At 36.2% G+C, this 22,608-nt stretch overlaps 3 protein-coding genes across 6 annotated transcripts in view; 2 read left to right on the forward strand and 1 right to left on the reverse strand.

Annotated features, from left to right (window-relative positions):
- Nucleotides 1–5,743, forward strand: part of wnk4a (WNK lysine deficient protein kinase 4a) — a 41,855-nt gene extending 36,112 nt beyond the window's left edge. For all 3 annotated transcript variants that reach the window (XM_023949260.2, XM_023949261.2, XM_078937038.1), the window contains 5 exons: nt 409–487; nt 2,481–3,096; nt 4,022–4,227; nt 4,299–4,393; nt 4,471–5,743. In XM_023949260.2, coding sequence (XP_023805028.1) covers nt 409–487; nt 2,481–3,096; nt 4,022–4,227; nt 4,299–4,393; nt 4,471–4,473 — 999 coding nt within the window. In that variant the 3' untranslated portion in view covers nt 4,474–5,743. The remainder of the gene's footprint in view (nt 1–408; nt 488–2,480; nt 3,097–4,021; nt 4,228–4,298; nt 4,394–4,470) is intronic.
- A 93-nt stretch (nt 5,744–5,836) lies between these two features.
- coa3a (cytochrome C oxidase assembly factor 3a) lies at nt 5,837–8,415 on the reverse strand. Its single transcript, XM_004080601.5, has 2 exons — nt 7,992–8,415; nt 5,837–6,382 (listed from the first exon to the last, which is right to left on the reverse strand). The coding sequence occupies exons 1-2, from the start codon at nt 8,278–8,280 to the stop codon at nt 6,279–6,281; spliced, it is 393 nt and encodes a 130-aa protein (XP_004080649.2). The 5' UTR covers nt 8,281–8,415; the 3' UTR covers nt 5,837–6,278.
- Nucleotides 8,416–8,662: 247 nt separating this feature from the next.
- Nucleotides 8,663–14,575, forward strand: cntd1 (cyclin N-terminal domain containing 1). 2 transcript variants are annotated; one of them, XM_020711912.3, is made up of 7 exons: nt 8,663–8,879; nt 11,404–11,479; nt 11,550–11,721; nt 11,786–11,948; nt 13,081–13,225; nt 14,074–14,170; nt 14,295–14,575. In XM_020711912.3, the coding sequence occupies exons 1-7, from the start codon at nt 8,852–8,854 to the stop codon at nt 14,400–14,402; spliced, it is 789 nt and encodes a 262-aa protein (XP_020567571.1). In that variant the 5' UTR covers nt 8,663–8,851; the 3' UTR covers nt 14,403–14,575. The 2 variants fall into 2 exon arrangements, with proteins under 2 accessions (XP_020567571.1, XP_004080647.1); XM_004080599.5 differs by lacking the exon at nt 8,663–8,879 and adding an exon at nt 9,483–9,839.
- Nucleotides 14,576–22,608: the final 8,033 nt, after the last annotated feature.

A 22,608-nucleotide genomic window follows, 5' to 3' on the forward strand; every position in this document is an offset into this window, starting at 1 on the left:
ACTTTGACCATCTTATGACCTCTATAAAAAGCAACTCTCTTGAGTTGTGGGTGATCATTGGCATGGAGCAACCCTGCCCCAGTCCCTCCTCACTGCTGAAACCTCAGTGCAGGGAGCTTGTGGCCCGTCCAGTATATAAACTACATTTTTTGTCTGCTCCTAATTAATACTAAAGAAACATTCACAAATGCAATTTTGGGCTTGATTTTTTGAATATATGTCCTCCATTATCAGAAAAATGCCTCAAGAACATGTTAAAACCAGCAAAAACACAATTTTCCTCTGAGTTGGTCGTTAACTAATCGGTCGAAAAACCTTCTGTGGGAGGAAAATACCAACCACTAATGCTGAATTGGCCATGTTTTTATCAAGAAAAGACTGTTATTAACAATTTTATTTTCCTCCTAGTCATCACCCATCACTGGTCAGTTACACCCGTCTGAACTTGAGATGAACGGTAGTGGTCCAAAACTTCATCAAACTTCTGGTAAGGACTTGTTTGCATGTTCTTGTGGTTATGAAAAAGATCGTTATTCTAAGTTTTTTAGCCAAGGAGGCCTGGAAAAAGACAAATTATATGGTGTTTATGTTTGAAGCCCAAACAAACCTACATACACTTATGTGGTCACTCACAAACGCACTCTTCCTCTTTTCACAAGTAGAGTCTAATGTGTCAGTCATGGATAAAGTACTTTTTGAGTTGTTTTCAGTTTCATCTATGTCTGTCTGTAGATGTAATAACCTATTAATGGTGTCCCTAGAGCTATTACGTAATGTTCCTTTTCAATTTGAACACAAATGCTGGTTTGATTGCAGCCCAGCCCACCAGCGACAGCCAATCAGAGACCTTCTGTGCTCGTTTACACCTCCACTCCCACATCCACACCTGTCAGCGTTTAAACCCTCCTCAAAATCCCACTTTTAACAGAGACTCTCTGTTTTAACGGGCAAAGACTGACGCATGTCGTGCTGTAGGAAGGACACTCAGTGGGCAGATGGAGGCACTGCATACGTAGAAACCTTTAAATGATCTGCAGATGTGGTTTGTTTGTGCTAAACTAATGTGGTTGTAATTAATGAACACATTTTACAAAGTTGATTGGAAATAAATGTGAAATACATTTTTCTAAGTAGCTCATAATTAGAAAAAAAAGATTTAAAAAATACTTGATACATTTTTATTTTGAGTTACTTTACATCAGCAAAGAATAAGCTGCAAAAAACAAACAAGAATAGTCAAAATGTAATCATAGTTTTAGACATCATTCTGATTAACTCATTTAGTGATGATTCTTTTTTTCAAAAACTAATATACATCTTAATATAATTTTTTCTGTAAGTATGCTCATAACAACTGCAGAATATATATATATAAATATATATATATATATATATATATATATATATACACACACACACAACTTTGATTGTGATTTGATGTAGGTTTATTTATTTAATCATGAAGGTTTGGGAACTCCATAACATGCAGCTAAATAAAAATAACCTTTTTTTTACTCTTTAACCTATAAACATTGTTTATCTGAAAACACTGAATAAACTTTCGTAATGAAGTACCTTTCATAAAGGCTTGGTAGAAACCTTGTTATATTGGGATATTGGGAAAAAAAAAATATTTGAAAATGAGAAACTGGCTAAGCTCACCCAAAACTTTGCATTTATCAGTATAATGCATGATTTTACACTAGGAGGGGGGATTATCATAATATGGGTTTTATTTTTCTTACTATTTGGCACCACTTGACTCTGCCTTTTTCTTTTTTTGCTTTGAGTAATGATTTTTAATATCCTGTCTAGAAATGTTTTCACATGTTGTCAAGCCTATACAAAATTGTGACTAACTGCCTGCTGGCCTCTCATTGGCCAGAGCGTTGTCACTCTCGGGGCAATGACAAGAATGCAAAAAGGTTCTTTGAAATGTGTGCAAAATATTTATTTGACCTATTTTTCCTTAATCCTGACATTTACAACCATTCCAAGTAATAAGTAATTAAGGACCAACTCTGATCATCTTTTAATCTGTTGTAAAAGTGTTCCATTGGTCTTTTATTAATAATCCTGATGTTTTTAGCCAAAATCTAAAAACCCGTGTCTTTTCTAGGACAAAGTTTCTGCAGAGCGGCAGTAGTTCATTAGAAATTCCCCTTGAAGTTGTGGGCGAGACAGTTGCCATGTAGTAACCCTGGGCCTCATTTCTCTCCCCATTGCTGAGAGCTTGGAGCAGGGAACTTGTTATTTTCTACGTAAAAAATACAATCTTTTTCAAACTGTGTTTTTCGTCTGCTCCTGGAGGGTATTTAGCTTTTTGGAAGGCCCTGGCTGCAAAAATGTCAAGTGGCACTACCCACACCTTAACCTCAATGCCAACTGCAGAATTATTTTGTCTTTTTTTTTCTCGTAGTTTTGGAGTAAATTTAGCAGATCAGTTTAATTAAACATGACCTTTTGTTTTTGCATCCCAGAGGTCCAGCGGACACCTATGAAAGTTGGACGATTCCAGGTTACACCAAGCGTGGATGTCTCTGAGCCAGACACACCAGTAGATGCTGCACCCGGTGCACCACATCCAGAAAAGACCCACAGCCTCCAGTCAGAGAGCAGCACAGAAGCCCAGGCAGAGTCTGCAGCCAACCTCCTTTCTTCCCTCAACACCTCACCGCCCCAACCACTCACAATCAGAGGATCCAAAGGCCTACTCCAGGAGATAGACAACAAGACTGGGTGGACTGTGAGCCAGGAGCAGCATCAGCAAGACAGAGATGAGGAAGGGGATGAGGAGGAGGAGGAAGAGGCAGAGCAGGAAGTTGTTGGAGAGCGATTGAGGACGAGGAAGAGGAATCGGCGACGGGCCTACAGCCTCAGCCTGATGGGGACGTCTGCAGACAGCGGGCTGTCGGTAACTGCCGCAGAGATGGACAGCCGGCTGTGGGATGGGACATCAGGGAGTCCACAGTACAACAACACCCTCCATAATCTATGGATGCCGACATACAACCGCAACACCCCCTACATCAGCAGCGATGACTCAGACAGTGACAATGAGGAAATTATGGAAGAGCTTCAAGAACTGAGAGAAAAGTAGGTGGCAAGTTTAAAAAAGTGGATTTTTATTGTGAATAAGGAGGTTCCCAAATGCTTTCATTCTCTTCCTTCATAATGATTTAACTTTTTTTTAGTTTTAGGTTTATTTTGGATAGACAAGACTAGTATAAATTTAGCTCGAGGTATTTATCTAGGAAAAGGCAATCAGGAATTTAAGGCCTTTAATTAATAGATTATCTAGAAATTCTTCTTTTGCAGGATGAAACACTTGTACATGATGTTGTTAAAGAAGAATTCTAGAATATTTTTATAGCTTTTTGAACTCAATGTTCTTTTACAATACCCCATTTTAACAAGCAAGATGGGAATTAAACCTGCAATCTTCCAAACAGAGGTTGACCATCCTACATCCTTGCCCCAGTACAGAACTTACTATTAAATCTTACTTAAATTCAACAACCATAGGTGGCGCTCTTGAAATAATGTTTTAAAAAGTAAAAAAGAAAAAGAAAAATACAATTCTTTATTTTAGATTATTTTATTACCTTACCCTCAGGTTGAACTGGAACCACTATTTTTTTTTTAAAGTTATTTCAACACTAACACATAAAAGGAATCTGTAATTGTTCTACCTCAGTGTTTTTATGCCATTTCTAATCCACTTATATGAAATAAATGGCCAAGAACTGTAGATAAACAGATTAGCAATGATATATTTTCATTTTAATGAATTCGATCGGATATTTTTGTAAATTATTGAACAGAAATAAATAGGGAGCCGGTTTAGAAAAACATTGCCAAGTTTACCATGCGACTCGTTCGCTGTGGCGACCCCTGATGGGAAAAGCCGAAAGAGAATCATCATCATTGAACAGAAATAAACAAAAACCTTTACAGAAACCTACAATCCACCTGACTATTCCCCATCAGTTTCATCTGTTAAATTCTAATGTGTCAACAGGCATCTATCAGAGGTTCAGGCTCTGCAGGCGGCTCAGAAAAAAGAGATTGAAGAGTTGTATGAGCGGATGGGCAGAGTTCCTCCGCCCGGCCTCGTCTCTCCTGCTGCCATGTTGTCCAGTCGTCAGCGCCGCCTGTCCAAAGGGAATGGATTCCCTTCATCCCGTAGGAACAGTCTGCAGCGTTTGGAAATTATGCCATTGCAAGGTAATCAAAAACATATATATAGATTTTTGGTCAATTAGAGTCACAGTTAACTAAACCAATTACTTTTTAAGGTGTAATTCGGAGGAACTCTCTGGGAGGCAGCAGCAGTGGCTCACAGGAGAAACACAGCAAAGGTGTCACCTTTGCTACCGATATAAGCAGAATGGTGAGCAAACATTGTTTTAGAAACTCGTGTAAAACTCCAGAAGTACACTCCTGATTACTGGTCCTTTCTCTTTTCAGTAAGACATTTTCATCCAGAGGTGTGGAAATTTGGACTACCTCATCAAGTGGTCAAACGCATCCAGAAGAATCCCCTTCACTAAGTAGCTACTTATTGTCAGTACCGGTAGTTATGGACAGGACCTTCATTCGTCATCGGCAAAGCTGCACAAACACCAAAAAAAATCCAAGAAACCTCCAGCTTTCAGCCAAGCCTGCTGACGTCTTTGCAGAGCAGTAGGCCATCTGGTTCACTTTAAAAAGTGACATTCTTGCTCTGTTGTAAATAAACTGTCAGATGCACCACTTTAGATTCAACAAGCTCGCCGTTGTGCTCTGCGGCTTGCATGACATGTCGCCTCGAATGCGTGACAAGCCATGGTCCATAGTGCTGCTTAGATAAGGCGGCGTCCATGAAATTGACCCAGAACAGACGCAGCGGATGCTTTCCTGCATGTATGTCACAAAAGGTTTTGCACAATCAAAATATTTGCATTCATGAAGTTAGCGACTGGCTTTTAGGGACCAATAGGAACAGTTATACCTTGATTTATTCATATGCGTCAAAAAAAGAACTGTTTTTGTTAACTGCATAACTGACGTTCTCTGTGTCTCTTGATGCCACAAAGGAAAAACCCTGGTTTTTATTTACTTTTACAATGTTTTAGGAGTCTGTTTCAGAGTATTCAATGTCCTAAAGCTAGTACAAGTCATGCATTAGATGTAAACATCTTTATGCTGGTGTTTGTACATGTGTAAATAACTGAGCACATTTATAGACATTTTACACTTTATAATTAATTACCTACCACCTTAATCAAAACTAGTTTTTCTCCTTGTTCCACAGATCAAGCACCTGGTGCACTTTAACAGATTCTTATTTCTGATTCAATATTTTTTCAGAAAAAATATTTTTTTCCATCATTTATCCAGGAGAAAGGTAAAATAACTTACCTGTTAGTGTTAGTATCATTTTAAATGAAATCACAGCAATTAGAGCCCCCTTGTTATATTTAAGGGTCAATACATATCACTCCAAGCTGTGAATTTGTTGCCTTATATATTACTCAATGCACCAAAATTTCTGGCAGTAAAACTACTGAAAGATTTTGCTGCAACCTCACAAAAATGAATGGAAAGTTTTGAATGTAAATAAGAATTGTTCCTTTCTCATGCTGCTGTCCTGCCAAGCTGAATCTGTGCCTTTCCCCTCCAATGTCTTACCTTGGATTTTTTATTCAACATTTTGAGGCTAGAAAAGATTCCTTATAATAAATTCTGACAAAAATATAAAGTGGCTTCTTTGTTTTTTGTCTTACCTTCCATCTATTGCAAACTTTTCAATATTTAATACATTTTAATTAAAAGACGGATTTCCATGCATAAGTAACAGATTCAAATCCTCTTACTTTATTAATTTTACCTCAATGTTGAAAGCATGTTCCTTTAGCAAAAGGTCACTTTAGATTTAAACTTATTTGCCATCTTATAATGCATTCATTGTCACAATGTCACATATTTAGAATTAAAAAAAAAAAAAAAAAAAAAAAAAAAACAAGATGGTGATAAATTTCACTGTGGGCCTTTTGGTGTGAAATATGAAGGCCAGTGTTGTCCTTTTTTTCTTAACTTAAATGAAATAATAAAAATATGTATATTTTTATTTCAAAGAAGAAAAACACATATTCCTCACTTTCAAACAGAGTCCAGTTCTGTCTGCGTAAAACAAGCAGACAGTAATGGAATAAGTAAGCAATATCATCTGAGTCTGCCTGTTTACGTTCAGGACAAACACACAGGTCCATAAAGAGGCCAGCAGCACATTTGTCTCAATTGGCACCAGTCTTGGGTCCCTGCAGTTTTGCTCGCTTGGCCTCCTCATCGATCTCATCCATGATTCGCTCCTGGGAAACCGAGTAAAATGTGTAGCCATCTGGTTTGGAAAGAAATGGTCAAGGCAAATAATTGAAAAGTAAAAAACAATAATATATTGATAAAGTAGCAAAGAAAAAGCTAGAAATTTTCAATTAAAGCCTAATACAGACATTTAGGATACACCGAAAGTTTGAAATGCTGTATAGACCAACTTATACAACCTACATACATCTGTGAACCCATGACGACTATGACCCAGTCACTAGTTCATGGCAAAAACAGCTCACAAAAGTTGATGTTTTCTGACCAATTAATTTAGCCATCTAAGTCTGTCTCTAGTTTCAATCACGACCTTCTTGCTTGGAGGGTTAAGGTAAGGCTCCACATGTGGCTCTTTTACCCTTCTGTTGTTGCTCTCGGGTTTAAGAAAAGAAAATTTCATTTTTTTATTTAAACAAGTACCGGTAACTGTAGCGCAAAAAGTAAGTACGTTAAAAAAAAGAAAAGAAAAAGCAAAGCAACTCAAACTTCATTAAACTCATTCACAAACAATTAAAGGATGGTAGGAATTACTCTGAGGCACCTGACTACAGTACCCACAATGCTCCATCTTGTAGCAGACAAATTCAGACTAAAACATTTGGACAGATTTTTGAGCCCAAGTACCACAAAAAATTAATTGGAGGTCAGTAAACACAACCGGAATTCACACTTGAGGCACACTGAATTAAAAGGTGGATTTTTCTGTTTTCTGAAACAAATGGAAGGAAAAAAAATGATGTACATTAAGTACATCATAAAGTTTACTTTCCTGTCTAACATAACCCATCTACCAAAAGATACCATAATCAGAGTATTAATTTCTTCTGACAGCTGTCATAATGTGCCACGTGATTGTTGTGTTTGTGGCTTTGAGTGGTATTAAGACTCCTAAGGCCACCAAAGAAGATTCTTCTAAAAAAATAAAAATAACAGTCACTCTGCCACTGTGTGGGAGCTTTACACACTTTTAAAGGTTTTGGTTCATTTCATGAAATAAGAACGAAAGAAAAAAAGACAAACAATAATGATTTTAATTTAAAAAAATACATAGGTCAAACCTATTTCAGATATTAAGTCATAAATTGGTGGTAAAATGAAGAAAGTAAAGGTAAATGAAGGTCTCTTCTTGACACTTTAATTACTCCTAATCATAAATAGACATGTTGGCCCTGCAGTACATGACACTCACTGAATCCATTAAATATGATGATTGCAGTAATTGGAGTATTTACTTGAAAGGGAAGAAGGTAACTTCCCAGAAGGTTTTGAAATACTGGACTTGTAAATAATTTAAATTATTTTTATAATTTGCATAAATCACAAATGTATTTTTTTAAATATGTGAAGCATTGTTTTAAACAAAACAACGACTTCGCGTTTCTATTTCACATTCAGTAGGTCTAATGTCAATTTTCCAGCTACTTAGCTAGCTATTGTTTTAACAAATGAGTGAAAAAATGTCCAATAAATATTAGCTTTGGTGTTTCGAGTTTAGTTAAGTAATAAGATCAACTTCAATGTTTAAATTCACAGCAATATGAAGTGGTAAAGAGAAACTTTAGCATGCTAACCTAATGTTACATGTTTCACCTTGCGCTTGCCGCGAGGGTTCATGGGAAGGATACAGATTCCGAGCACAATAGCTCCGATAGCAAGTCCCGTCACAACATTCCGTATTCGGAGCTTTGACGTCTTCTTCTTCCATTGTTCCATCTCTACTTGTCTGATAAAGTGCATCTGTTCTCGTGAAAGACCCTCTTTAGTCGGATCTATCCTGGTTGCAATGGGAGCATCAGACACGGGAGGCTTCTTGTCAGCCATATTTGCAGACAGTGGAGCCGGTTTTAAACGACGAAGAAGCGATGATAGAAAGCGATGATTCTTCTTCGTCGTTTTTTGTTGGTTCTTACGCATCACCGCCAACTACTGTACTGGAGTGTTATATTCAGTATACAGTTGCAGGCGCATGTAAAACATGGGTCCATGCGCACAAATACAATAACTGCAGGTATATAAATAAAAAGTTAAATAAAGTACAATAGATTAATAACTTCTACTTTATTGTCTTCATAACTATTTTAACTTTTTTATTTGCAAAAATTCCAACACGGTCATTATTTTAATTTACTTCTCAACTTAAAACACATTTACTACTTCTTAATTTCCCCTATGATTTCTTCTTTTACAATGAGATCTTTTGACAATAACTTACAATGCGCTCAACTGTTTCTCCTTCAACACAGTCTCACACACCTGCTTAGTGTTGTCCTGATCTAGACTCTAGAGAACATGGAGCAAGTAAGGTATGAACTAAAGAGGTGGAGGTTTGCTCCACAAAGGGGAGGAATACAGGTAAACTGAAGCAAGACAGAATATCTGTGTGTAAATGAGAGGAAATCAAGTGGAACGGTGAGGTTACAGGGAGCAGAGGTGAAGAGGACCTGAAGTATTTAAGGTCAACAGTCCGGAGCAACGGGATGTGGGAATGAGACTAATAAAAGATGTTTGTGCACGTAGGTTGGAGTGAATGCAGGAATGTTAAATGTGATTAGTAACAAAAATGTACTTGTGTCTCTACATTTCTATATTAATCTAATTTCAATTTATTTGTCTGAAGGATAAGCCCCTTGAGATGTGTCATCTTGTTTTCAAGGGGATCTCCAACATACAGCAAAACATCTGAACATTTTAAATTGTGTTAATGCTCAGTTCTGAGGTTTGCTTTGCATGATAATCTGTCATCTCCGTTCTTTTTCTTCTCCGTATGAACTGCAGACTAAAAAATTCTCCCAATCAATTGCGATTTTTCATTCATCCTGGATATGGTTTCATATTTGGAATAGAAGCACGGGTCTTTATCTGCAATAACACACCAAAGCAGAGAGAATGTGAACCTGGAAAAAACCCTTGAGTCGATTCTGTTATATCCAGTTTAAAGTCATCGATAATGGCAACATTTTGGGTCTTGTCATGTGTGATAGATCTGAGCTCTATTGCTCTGGTGTTCAGGGTTTGTTCCTGGGCTGTCATTTTAAGTTCTAGTTAAAAGCAAACGAACAAAAACCGCTGGAATAAGTATGTTAAGCACACAAATAAGTCCTGACGGAAACTTTGGTGCGTTAACTTTTGGTTCCGACCAGACAAAAAGGTCTGGGATTAGGAGCACACGGTCAAAGCTTTGACAACAGCACCCCCCTTTGGAAATTTTACTTATCTGCGCATTTTTTTTGTATTTTTATTTAGTGTAACCTCCAAACTTAATGAGTTTGTTCTCAAAGCGTTTTCATTTAAACATTTCTACAGCCAAATGGCGAAAAGACTACTCCGTTCACGGGAACGTTTAAGTTTAAAGTTTGGTCAGGCTTCCTTTGAGCTTCTTGGCGATTTCCTCATCAATTTTAACCAAAAAAACAAAGAAAACCTCGATAGTTTGTCAAAATGTTGCGGAAGCTTTAAGCTAAAACCCCTTCTTGGTAAGTAGGTACCCCATCTGATTTTGTTTATTTTATTTATTTATTTTTAATATGTATGTATATAAAGACCTATTTTTTTACACTTATTCTCACAGCTAAATCTAATTTTAGTGGGGAAATGTCAGTTTAGAAGATTGAAGTCCGTTATTTTGGTTGGATAAACGTATTTTTCAATGATTTCCGGTGACCAACAGGCCACATGATCCAATAAAAAGGTCGAAATTATTCGCAGCTGCTGTAACTGCTAAGTTAAAAGGAAAATGCTTCGTTTGCACTGATGTTCTAGATTTCTTTTATTTAATTGAATCATTAACATTAAAATAAATACATATTTAATGGTATGCATTGGTGGTATGCACTGAGTGACGTTGTGCATTCAAGTTGGGGCTTAATTGTCATTGTTTTTAATAGCCTTTTTTTGAGTGATTGTATTTATGCAAATCCATTTCATGTTTTAGCCAGCATTCAAAGTAGACCATAAGCTAATGTTCCATCTAAAATTATTCTTTTTAATTTTGTGTTTAAATAGTCTCTTCCATTTTACATAAATCTTGACAGGATGCTTGTCTTGTTTTTTTTCTTTATGGCGTCCACTTTTCTTTAAACTTGTTACAGAGCTTTCAGTGTATTTAGTGCCACACCAAAACTGAACCTAAACAAAATCAGGTGGTCCTATAAGATGCAATTTCTTTCTGATTTCTGAGTTCTTAGTTTTTATTTCATTGTTTACCTATTGTTTTCTATGGAGCCCTGGATATGACTTAAAAAGAAAGTTCTCTCAAATCAATAATTTGAGTGTATTTTGTCTGGTCATATTAGCGTTTTGTGGCCACGATGTAGTATTTCATGAGCACAAATTACCATCTTATTAGCATTTTGTGGTCCAAATTAATATTTTGTGCACTCAGATTAGCATTTCATTAGCATTTGAGGTCACAAATAGGTTTTGTGCACATATAGTAATATTTTGTTAGGACAAATTAGTACTTAACAGCATCAAATTAGTAGTAGGAATTGAAGATACTAAAGTACTCATTTGTGTGCACAAATTAGTACTTAACAGCATCAAATTAGTAGTAGGAATTGAAGATACTAAAGTACTCATTTGTGTGCACAAAAAATACTAAGATGTGCCCACCAAATACAAAGTTGCATCCACAAAAAGCAACCTTTTTCTTTGTGGGCAGAAAATATTTATTAGAGGGAACAACTTTTTACATTGAAAGTCATGTCTTGGGCTCCGTAGTTTTGAAAGAGATGAATAGTGTTTGTGTTACCTAGCACTCCTCCTTACCTCTACATCTTGCATCAATAGGTGACAAAATATTCTGCATATCACAGTTCTTCAGAAAAACATCATTATTGTAATATAAATATTGTAATTTATTTTTTGTTGTTTTTTGTTGGATTTTATATTTGAGTGTTGAAGATATGTGCTCATATGTTTGGAGCATCAAATCTACCTAAATATTCTGACATACTTATCCTAAAAGCCATTAAGCTTTTATTTTGAAAATGTTGATTCTCTTTTTATGTCTCCTTTGCTCCTTTCTGATTTTTTTAGATTGCATTTTTCTGATTTGTCAAGAGCTGAAACTCGATCCAGCTGTTGGATACCATGCCACGGAACTGCTGCAAAGGTGATGTGCAAAAATATATATTTTTTAAACTTCATATGTGATTATATTGTCTCTAAAATTTCTTCTATAGGTTTATGGTCAAGCACCTTTCCGATCTGCTTGTCACACCTGAAACCTCCGCTGCAGCTGCTAGTGAGCCAAGAAATCTTGAAGATTCTATTTTTGACCAACTCAAGGAGAAGTTTCCTCTCATCGTCTTCTCCTGTGTGCAGCTTGCCAACAAGATGTCTTTGAACCATCACGTGAGTATTCTTTTTTTAACACACTGCTTTTAAATGAAACATCTGTCATGTCTTTTTTTTTTAGATGATTGACACCGGCACGGCAGTTAGCTTTCTGCATTTGCTCGGCCTCAGCGTTTCCAAAAAGACCATCTTGGAATCGGAGCTGATGGTCTTTAAAGGGCTTGAATTTAAACTCATTTACCCTAACCCACTGACATCTGTGGAAACACTGCTGGAAGTCCTGGGTAAGACGATGTTACTAAGGTTGTATTCATTTGGTCCGACCACATTTCCATGAGTTGCTGTGTCTCTATACTAGCCTGTTTCCATAATTGATGCGCCAAATGTTTTTAACAGGTTAAAGGTCAAGCCTTTAAGATGACCTGTTCTGATTTTCTGACTGTTTTTTTTAACAGGTTTAGTATTGTTTTCTAAAAGGACAAAAGATTTCCTTAAAAGACATTTTCCTGATTGAAGCATCTGTTGCTCTAAAATGTGTGCGCATATATTTCAGCATTGAATTTCATTTGTAGATGTACCAGCTGTCCATTATGTAGACGCTAATGCACCTTTGTAGGATTGGATGGGGAGGACACTAAAGTCAGCGACTAAATAAAGCCAGATGATTCCTCGCTTCAATCCATAAAGGATGTTTGGCCGACAAAATCTGAAATATCTGGACCATGAATCACATTTTTTTCTTTTCCAAATACAACTTTAATTTTTAATTGATGAATAGTTTTTCTTAAAGACAATCATAAGGTCTCAGGAGCTTTTATTCATTTTAGGAACCATCGATCATTAGATTTCGCAGATTTTTCAGAAAAATTTCTTCTAGTTTCTGTTTTCTAACGCAGACACAGTCACCTTGAAAGCCATTAAGCTTTTATTATAAAAATGTTTATTCTCATTTCCTGTTTCTTTTGTTCTTTTTTTTAAAATGAGTTCTTCTGATTTGTCAAGAGCTGAAACTCTCAGCTTAAGGGTAACGGCATCCATTTATTGTTATTGTTAACAGCATTCATTTATTGTTTTTTGGAACCATTGATTATTAGATACACTGTGTAAATGTTGATTGGAAACTGATTTATTTATGTTTTTTACTTTGGAACCCAGGACCATTATGCTGAAACCCAGCCCATCTTTGTTTTTGAGTTTCTGCTTTACCTTAAAACCTGTTATTTTAATAGAAAAAGAAATTTTCTGAAAAGGAATATTAAAAATGGCAAAATCTTTAAGAAACTTTAAAATAATCTGTTTTTTACCAGCTGATATGAATAAAACAAAACATTTTGGGAAATTTTCCGATCATTTATTTCTGTTGACCAGCCTAATATTTTTTTATACTGTTGTTAAATCAAACCTTTTCTTCTGTAGGACACAATGATCCGTCTGTCCCTGTTAAACGCCTGTATCATTTGTGCCGCCACGTTCTCCAGTTCATCACCCTCCAAAAAGCTGCCATCTATGACAGCTTGTTGAAAGTGACCACCCAGCGTGCCTCCCCTTCCAAGGAACAAAGGTTTTACATAGATTTCTAACAAAATCACCTATTTAGAGGACACAAGTGTTTGTCCATAAAGATGTTTTTCTGTTTTTAAACTGTAGAAAGTCACAGCCACAACATATACATACGGTCAGTTTCTATTATAATGTGAAGAGATGTTGATAGATTGTGGTTTTTCTACACATCCCACCTGAATCCCCATTAACTTCTTACTTTTAGGCATTTTTCCCCACAGGGAAAGTATTTCTTCCACTTTGTCTCTTGGCCGTTCCCTTTAATAGTCGCCACAGTAAATTATCCGCCTCCATCCTCCTCCACCACACCAACCACCCTCATGTCCTCCTCCTTCATCATCCATGAACCTCCTCTATCCTCTTCCTGTAGCTTCTTTCCTGTTGGCTCCAACTTCAGCGTCCTTTGTCCAAAACATCCACCATATTGTTTCATTCCTGATCCCACCCATCCGCATCACTACCACAGAGAAAGAGAAACCTTTTCAAAATAATTTTTTTTCCAGCTTGAACCAAAATACAAATATTTCATTCTAAAATGTGTCTGTGCCAATTTAAAATTATAGTAGTGTTCTTATATTAAAAAAAATGTGATTTTTCTTTCTTTTTTTTTATACATGTGAGCAATTTACAGTTGATATCAAGTAAATACTATAATAGAAGTAATACTAAAGACACAACTAGAAAATGTACAGTTTACTTTTCAGAAATGTTTCATTTAGGGGTTTAAAAATAACGTTTTTGCATGAAGAGAATATAGCATAACATACAGCTTTGTAATAGTAAGAACTCAGTTGATGAAATGCTCATGCAGTTGTGGTGATTTGTTATGTTTTTGTGTTCTAAATCTAGAGAGAAGTTTGTTACAGTGACAGAAGACTGCATGCTTCTTGGTGTTGGTGTCATCGCTGTGGCTGTGTTCATCCTTTACATCAGAAAGTGGGAACAGGTGACCTCCCCCCATACACACACATTACATTTAATGAAAACAAATTAAATAAATTCAATTTAAAAAGAAAATTGTTTTATTTTCCACACCAATTGCTATTTTCTCGATACATTCTGTGTTGCAGGTGATTGGTGAACTGAGCCACATCACAGGAATATCAGTGAAGAGCATCAGTGATTTTGCTCATGTGACTTTGGCTCACATTGTTGGGTTTTTGTGTCCTGCAGAGTAACATTTATATTTTTGGACATTTACTTTAAACTTTTGAATTTTGCTAAATGGAAAGGTCGAAGATTTTGGTGCAAAACCATGCAGGTTGTGACTGGGTTGACTTGTTTTTCAGAATAAAAGCTTCTGTTTATCAATATGAAACAGCCACAAAATAAAGAATCACTTTGAAGTTGATTTTTTCTTCCAGAAACATTTAGTTTTCAAACAAAGGAAATTAGATAATTAAATATGTCTTTGTTATTAGTATCAAGAAAATCTTTCATGTTGGACACTTGGGACAACTTTATCTTTGTCTTTTATTGCACTGAAACAGAAACTTAATTTCACCTAAATTAGACACATCAGGATTATTTGTAATATTTTATATATTATAAAATGTAAAACATTTTGGATTTTCCTTTATATTTCTGGCAGCATTGAGCCCTCAAACTAACTAATAGAATCACGAAATAACTTTCAGGAACCTTTTGATATTTCTCATGTCTTAAGGTTAACATTAATGTATAAGGATGTTTTTCTGATTTTATATCACTTTTAATATTATTGTAAAAAAATGTGACAGATAAAAATATACGTTTTTTTTAAACAGGTCTAGTTTTATACCTTTCAAGACTTCCATATTGTTTTTTTTAGCTTTACACTGCAAAAACTTAATCTTAAGAAAGTAAAAAGACTTGCTTCACAAAAAATGATCTTATCTTGAAAGAGAAACATCTTATCAATAAAGCCTTTCAATGGGAAAATAATCTTATGTTGAGAAAACATGTCTCAGTGACTAGAATTTTAGTCTTAATATTAGAATTTTTGGTAAGACCGTTTTTCTGTCCCATTGGCAGATTTTTCTACCTATTTAAAGATCTGCCACTAGGGTCAGAATTCTTGACTTATTTCTGCGGGCCCTGTTTTTGCTGTGTTGAGGTGAAAATAAACACAGTCTTTCTGCAGTTGTTGGCGCAGACATTGTCTCTCAGAGTTGGCTTCTCCTCACCAGCTGTTCATCTAAAGCCTGGCTGTAGTTGGAAATGCAGGACTGACATCTGGCCAGTCCTGTTTGTCTTTTCTGATTTGCAACTTCCCATAATTGCTGTGTTTCCTGGAAAGGGTTTTTATAGAATTTAATGATGGGGAAAAAAGGAAAAACATTTTTTTTTCTCAACTGGTAAAATTATGTACAAGAAATAAATCATGCATTCAGATAGTTATGTCACACTTCAAATAGCAAAGTTCTTCTTTTGCAAGACAGAGAAATAATTAAGTTTAGCACATTTAAATGCTAAAATATCTAACTTTTATAAAAATACTTTAAGTACTGTATGAATTTTCAGTAAATGAACAATAGAGACATGGGTACACTGGAAGTAGCCCAATTTCTAAGCAGTTGAAAGTTTTTTTTTCCCCATGGGAGTTATTCCTTAGCTTTTTCCCCCCATGGTTAGATCAATATAATCTTTTTCTCTTCCATGCTGGGAGAAGTGTTTGCTTGGAGACTATGTAGGGATGTGAGTCTCTTGGGAAAACTAAACCAGAACATTTATGTCATGCACAACTAAGTATTTTGGATTGCAACAACAACAAAAAATCAATTAACTACCAGTATTGTGAAACGTAGACGATTGAATGAAGAGTTAAAGGGAAAATTCCTCCATATTTGCTTAGTTACAACAAATGACTGCTAAAAAATGTACATCTGGATGCCAACAGGGACTTTTCTCTGCGGGGACTCTTTGAAGTGACTGCCAGCCTCTCCGCCATGCTCTGAGTTCTGCTGGTGATCGCCTGAAGGCAAGACATTGAGCCTGTGTTCCACAGCCACCCCTCTGACTCACATGAAGGACTTTTAAGCAAAGCTGCAGGGGGATGTCTGCAGGTGCAAGCCAAAGAGGTTTTGGAGTGTCAGGCTGCCTTTGAAAGTTTGGAGAGTATGTACTTCTGCTGTGGAAAAAAAAAACAAAAAACTACCTAGCAGGTTTAATTCCCAATTGTCTGTCTGGTTTTTGCTCTTTGATGGTGGACTTTTTGAACGCTGTCACCTTAGGAACAAGCTTTACAATAAATACACTGAAAAATCTGCAAAGGAGGAATCCCCTTGTCCCCTTCACCTAAGTTTGTGTTCCACCTTTGATCCTGAGTCTGCCATTTCCAAAACAGAACAAGAGCAGGGAACTCTGAAGGTCAGCTTAAGTTGTAGTGCAACTCTCAAAGCAGACTGATCTAAAAGTAAACATTTAAATACAGACTGTGAGGAGGACACTAAATGTTTAGTATTTTTTTCCTTCTTTGAGTTTCAACGTTTCAATTTAAAGGTATTGCTATGTTGTTGGATTGTTTTACTCTTTTTCTTCACATCTTTGTTTTTCTTGTCTTGTTTCACGTTATCTGATTTCTCATTATAATTTGCAGGTGCTCTCTTTCTAATGATCTGTTCTGATTGGCTGTAGGAAAGTTTGAAGGGAGTGTTCCTGTCTATATAAAAAGGTTTTGCAAATCGCTTCAGGAGGCTGTTTTCACTTGTTCCTGTGTGACCAAATAAATCAGTTTGCTCTTTGGAAGTTGGCTGTTTTCTTTGGTTTGCCTGATTACTTTTTACACCTGCTTGGTCCACTCATAACACAGACATTTTTCACACTTTAAAGATCCACTCCAAAAAGGGTGTGGGATTTTTATGATGATGGACGACATTTATAACAAAAAAATTAATTTAAAAGATTGTTAAAAATTGCATTTCTGAATGTTTTTTTCCCCGCCCACTTTGTTGTGAAACAGGAGCAGATTTAAATAAACAGCCAACTCCCTGCGCAGTAATGGGGAAGGAGAAGTGGGACGGGGAGAAATTACTCTGCAGAAACTATGTCCAAAAAACAACAGATTTTTCTTGGCATAACCATAATGCAACGACCACTGGGAACACTTTTCCAACAGATCAAAAGATGATCGGTGTGGGACTTAAAGTCTGTGAAATGGTCCAGGATGAAATCAGAGGACATACCATCAAAATGAACAAAATTCTTAAAGAAAAATTAACATTAAGGTAATTACCATGTTTATAATTATACATTTATTTACCAATCCCTAAACTTATTTATTTAAGATTCAAAATCAATAACCGACCAAACAATTAAGCAATGCACCACGGAGACCCCAAATAATAGAAAAATCAGAAAATAAAATGATGTGAATTAAGGGGCCAGGATGCTCCATGGGATTATTGGAAAACTTCTCAACAAATTCCATGAATCCTATGATCAAGCAAGCTGTTGTTTAGGAAGGAACCTCTACCTACATACTATGTTGTCTTTCAATCATATTTAAACTCAGTGATGATCATAAATAGAGAAAGTTTTGTAGCTTAGAACACAGTTAAATCTCAAATTATGACTTTCTTTTTTTATCTAAATAGTTAAAACAGCTTTGGAGAACTCTTCTACCATAGTATGTCCATAGATCCATGAAAATGCATGTGTGGCTTTGTGTGATGTCTTTACTCACAATAAGATTTTTTAATCCATAACTCAATCTTAGAGTAGAACCCTGATCTAAATCGTATTTTATTTTACCATTTACAGCTCACCTTTGATAGAGCTTAAGACTGATTGGAAACTTTTTTTTGTGTTTTCTTTTTTCACAACCTGATTTAAAAAAAAAAGAGTTGAAGTCATGAAACTACTTTGACATGTAGTGAGCATGACATGAGCATCAAAAACATCTAGTGAGTTTACGTGCAATAATTTTTCATCAACTTTTGTATGATGCTCATCTAAATACCACACCAACATTAGCTCAAAACATCTAACATTTTTATAGAGTTTCAGCAGTTTTTTTTGTGAATGGCTGAATTTCCAATACCAAATTCTCTCTGTAGGAACTTACCGTTCTCTGCTCAAGATACCGTACTCACTATGTTTAGTGATTTTCTGTTGGATTTTGGAACCACAAATCAGTGGAGTATTTTTTCTTATTATTATTTTACATCTACAGTATGGATCTAAGTTTTTAAAAAAAAGTAAAGGTATTTTGCCTCTGCTTCCTCAAAATGCACATGCAATCGATTAAAGGTCAGTAAAAATTAGTTTTGAGACTATTTTTTTAATTACTCGAGTGATGTCATTTCTAAGATCCGACAGTAAGGATTCTTAAGCCATGTAAGTTTTGCCATCCAGCTTTTTTAGCTCCTGTCATCTCTTTAAGAAAGAGTCAATGGGATGCAGAATGTCCTTCTTTGTTCTCTCTTATTTTTTCTGAAATATCTGAAGGTCAGGGGGCATTGAAGATTAAAAAGCTCTGCTGAACCTTCATTAAACTCTGGTGGAGGCTTATGTGTACTCAGAATCAAGAGGAGATATCTGTGACTGCTTCATCCATCAAATTCACCAGACACCTGTCTCAGACACCCTGCACAAAAGCCAGTTTCCAGGGCGTCACAATGGATGTAATTATATGTAAATATAAAAATATGTAATTTAGCTCTGTTGGTTTGCCTGTCAGTAGATCATTTTATCACATACTTCACAAAGACAGACATGTGTCACCGTCATGATTTAATTATGATCAGTGTCAAATGGGATCAAGCCTGACGAGAATTTGCAATGAATGTTAAGATCATGATGTTAGACATTTGTATCACATGTTAAGACATTGGTATCACATAGAAATGTTTAAAATTGAATAGGAGAAACTAATTTCTTGCAACTAAGTTCCTATCTGATACTGGCTGACAGTTAATAACACCTAAGAAATAGATCTTGGCACTTTACAACAATTTATGACTCAAATTCATGTATTATCTAGTATGTCTTAACCAGTTCTGCAGATGTTCAAGTTTCCTCTGCTTCAGGCAACACTTTGATTTGCTTCAACTATGACAGATTAAATCAATGCACCTGATTAAACCAGTTAACCATCCTTTAGTATTTATCTTCTACCACTGCCAGTTCAGTGCATGGTTTACTCCAACTTTCACTTTGTCCCTGCTCTGACAAATGGGTCTGCATGTGTATTGATTGAATGAAGAGGTCAGAGGAATGTCTAACCAGTGACGTGTGGTGAGGTTGATGGCTGGTGAGGCACTGAATCCTCTGGAGTCAGATTTACAATTGCTAAAACTGCAGGTAAAAGCATACACACAAGAACATAGTTGTCCTACAAAGAACATTTATTCTATATGCATGGATAGAACACTCTTCTTGTGTATAAATTATTCATATGTACTGTAAACATTAGAAAGTATACAGATGTGTTCAGCACACATTTGACCCTCAGTAACTATTTCTAGTATTTTTCCAACTTCAAAGTCTAGTACTTTAATCAGTGTATTTAAATGTTTTCTGTGAAAATGATCATAAAAATAAAACAAAAGATTTTACTTAACAGTCTTTTCATTTTTTTTTAACATTTTTAAAAAACGAACATTGAAAAATGGCTGCAAGGTGGTGCAGTGGTTAGCGCTGTTGCCTCACAGCAAGAAGGCCCCTGGTTCAAGTCCCAGCTGGGGGACCTAAAACTGAACATCAATGGGGGACCTTTCTGTGTGGAGTTTGCATGTTTTCCCCAAGCACACATGGGTTTTCTCCGGGGATTCCAGCTTTCTCCCACCGTCCAAACACATTCTTCCAAATTGTCCGTGAGTGTGCATGGGTGTGTGATAGGTGTGACCCTGTGACAGATTGGCAACCTGTCCAGGGTGTCCCATGCCTTTACCCATAAGTGACCGGGATAGGCTTCAGTGACCCCGAAAGGGACAAATGGAAGAAAATGAACATTGAAAAACATGTTTTGCCGATCCCTCTACACACAAAACTCTATGATATGTTCAGTGACATCACAATTATGACAGGTGAGGCTGTCATAATCGAGATAAAATAGAAAAAGGTAAATTAAGTAAATGTTATTTTTCACTGATCTGTGTTAAATATACATTTTCAGTCAACTCGTCAACACGTGTTCCACAGTTTCTGAGGTTAAAACCGCCAAATTTGAGTGTTGCACGATCACAGATGGAGCGGAAACTCCGGGTGAGGCTCTGAAGCACTGTGCCTCATGTCTGTCTCATGTCTGACGGCAGCCAAGTCTAACAGGGATGTCTATTTATCATTCACATGTCAAAAGCTCTGTGGGGAAGAGTAACTGAGGTTTGATTGGCACTAACCTTGTTTTTCTTGAAAAATTATTAATGATTTAGGTTATTGGGCCTGCTTTTGTCATAAATATTTAATCAAACCTGCCCCCCAGTTCCCTTAATCTTCTTCAGAAGATCTGTGCACATGCTCCTGAACACAATGAGGGTGAGTTTGAACACAAAAGTAAGCAGTTTTTAATGAAACTGTTCAGAAATTCTTACACAGACACCAGAAATGCACTAAGTGAAAGCTAAACCAGATCATAGTTCAACCATCCATAGATAGAAAAAAAAGAAGTGATAAATATATTAGGAATTTTGATTTTCTATTTAAAGCTCAACATTTTTCATTAAATATGTATGCAAGTTAATGGAGCTGCACCTTTCATGAGTGTCAGCATCACTAACCCTTATTGACAGACCTTTTATTAGCCTGTCTTGTGTTTTCAACTTGTGATTTTTAGCAAGGAAGGGACACTTTTCAGAAATGTGTGACATAAACAAGATGGTAAAAAAATTCTAATATGTAGTGCTTTATGTGGTTGTATAAAATAAGTGTGTTTGGGATGTGTAATTGATAACATAGAGGTTATTGTGTTGGGATGCAAGGGCGGGCTTACCATTAACCACATTAGGACAAAGTAGAGAATGGTAAGGGGCAAAAAATGTCTAAAATAATTTCCACATCCATTATTACTGATCTCTGTCATAAAAAAACCCACATCCCTTAAATAGCATAAGACTGTTGGCCGTCTCATGTGAAAGTGTTTCATTCGCCCCCGTCCATGTGTGGCAACGGACACCAAATTGATGACAGATGAGCAAGTTTGCTGCTGATGCACCGAGGTTCATGATCCACAGCTGTCTTCAGTTCAGTTAATTACCCTCAGCCTCTTTAAGTGTCTTGGTTTCTGTTCATCCTTGTCAGGTCATCTGCTCTGTTGTGTCACCAGTTTGGTTCTCCCCATAGTTTTGTCGTGTTTCAGTTTGTTTATTAAATGTTTTATTTCCTGTCACCAAACCTGGTCTCCTGCATTTTGGGTCCTCCACCACCAGTTCCTGACAGAAAGGGACAGAAAAGAAGAGGAAAGGGGGGAGAAAATTGCCATTTTCAGAACATTTGTTTATTTATTTTTTTATTGATGCCACTACATAGTGTAGTAGTGTTTGTTTCACTATCCAAGGTTTTGTGTTTTTTTTTTTTCCCCCCTTTTTTATTAAAACTTGACAAATTAAAAAAAAAAACACAAGATCATCATTTATGTCTTACTAAAACGTGAACGGGTTGGTAACAAATTAGCACATTTATTAAATTAAATGTTTTCATGGAAAAAAAAAATTATATATATGTAACTGAGCACCTGGAAAAACATGTAAACTCCACGTTCAAACATCAACATCGTTTACGTCACTTAGCTTAGCCATAGAAAGAAGGTAAGAGTTGAGCCAACAATAGCTGCAGTCAAAATGACTATGTACTTAAGCCAGTGTTTCTCAAACTTTTTCTCTTGTTCCCCCCTTTGAAGAAGGAAAAATGTTCATATCCCCCCCAACCCCGAAAAAACAGTGAAAAATTAAGCCAAATATGTCAAACTTTAATACCATATTAAAATCTTAAACATTCTTTCTGCTAGAGACTAGAAAAAAATTAAATAAAGGATCATTCACCTTGTAAGAACAATAACAATAACCGATAAAAACCGACAAAAAGAAACAAAAAGTTGTGTTAATGGCTGCAATTTACCTGCTTTGTGCTACACATCTTTTCAAAATGAGGTTGTAGGTTTGTTACTGCAACTCTCAAGTCATGCTCAATATTGAACCTGGCTCTGTTCTTTGTTTTCAAAGTGGCAACAGCAGAAAATCTGGGGGGACAGAGGCATTACATCCATTATACAAGCATTTCTCCATTCTTCAACAAATATGATCACAGTTGCAAAGAAAGGTGGGTGTAGGTATTCTATCCGTACCAGTCGCACGTGCGAAATGCGTCAACATCCGGGCTGCATTACCGGTCAAGGTATGTGACTACAATTTTAAAATTCATTGAATTGCCCTGATCTTATTATGTCACTGGAACGGGCACAAAGAAACA

Source organism: Oryzias latipes, chromosome 19, assembly GCF_053564925.1.
Source record: "Oryzias latipes strain Hd-rR chromosome 19, Olatipes_Hd-rR_3.1".
Taxonomy (NCBI): domain Eukaryota; kingdom Metazoa; phylum Chordata; class Actinopteri; order Beloniformes; family Adrianichthyidae; genus Oryzias; species Oryzias latipes.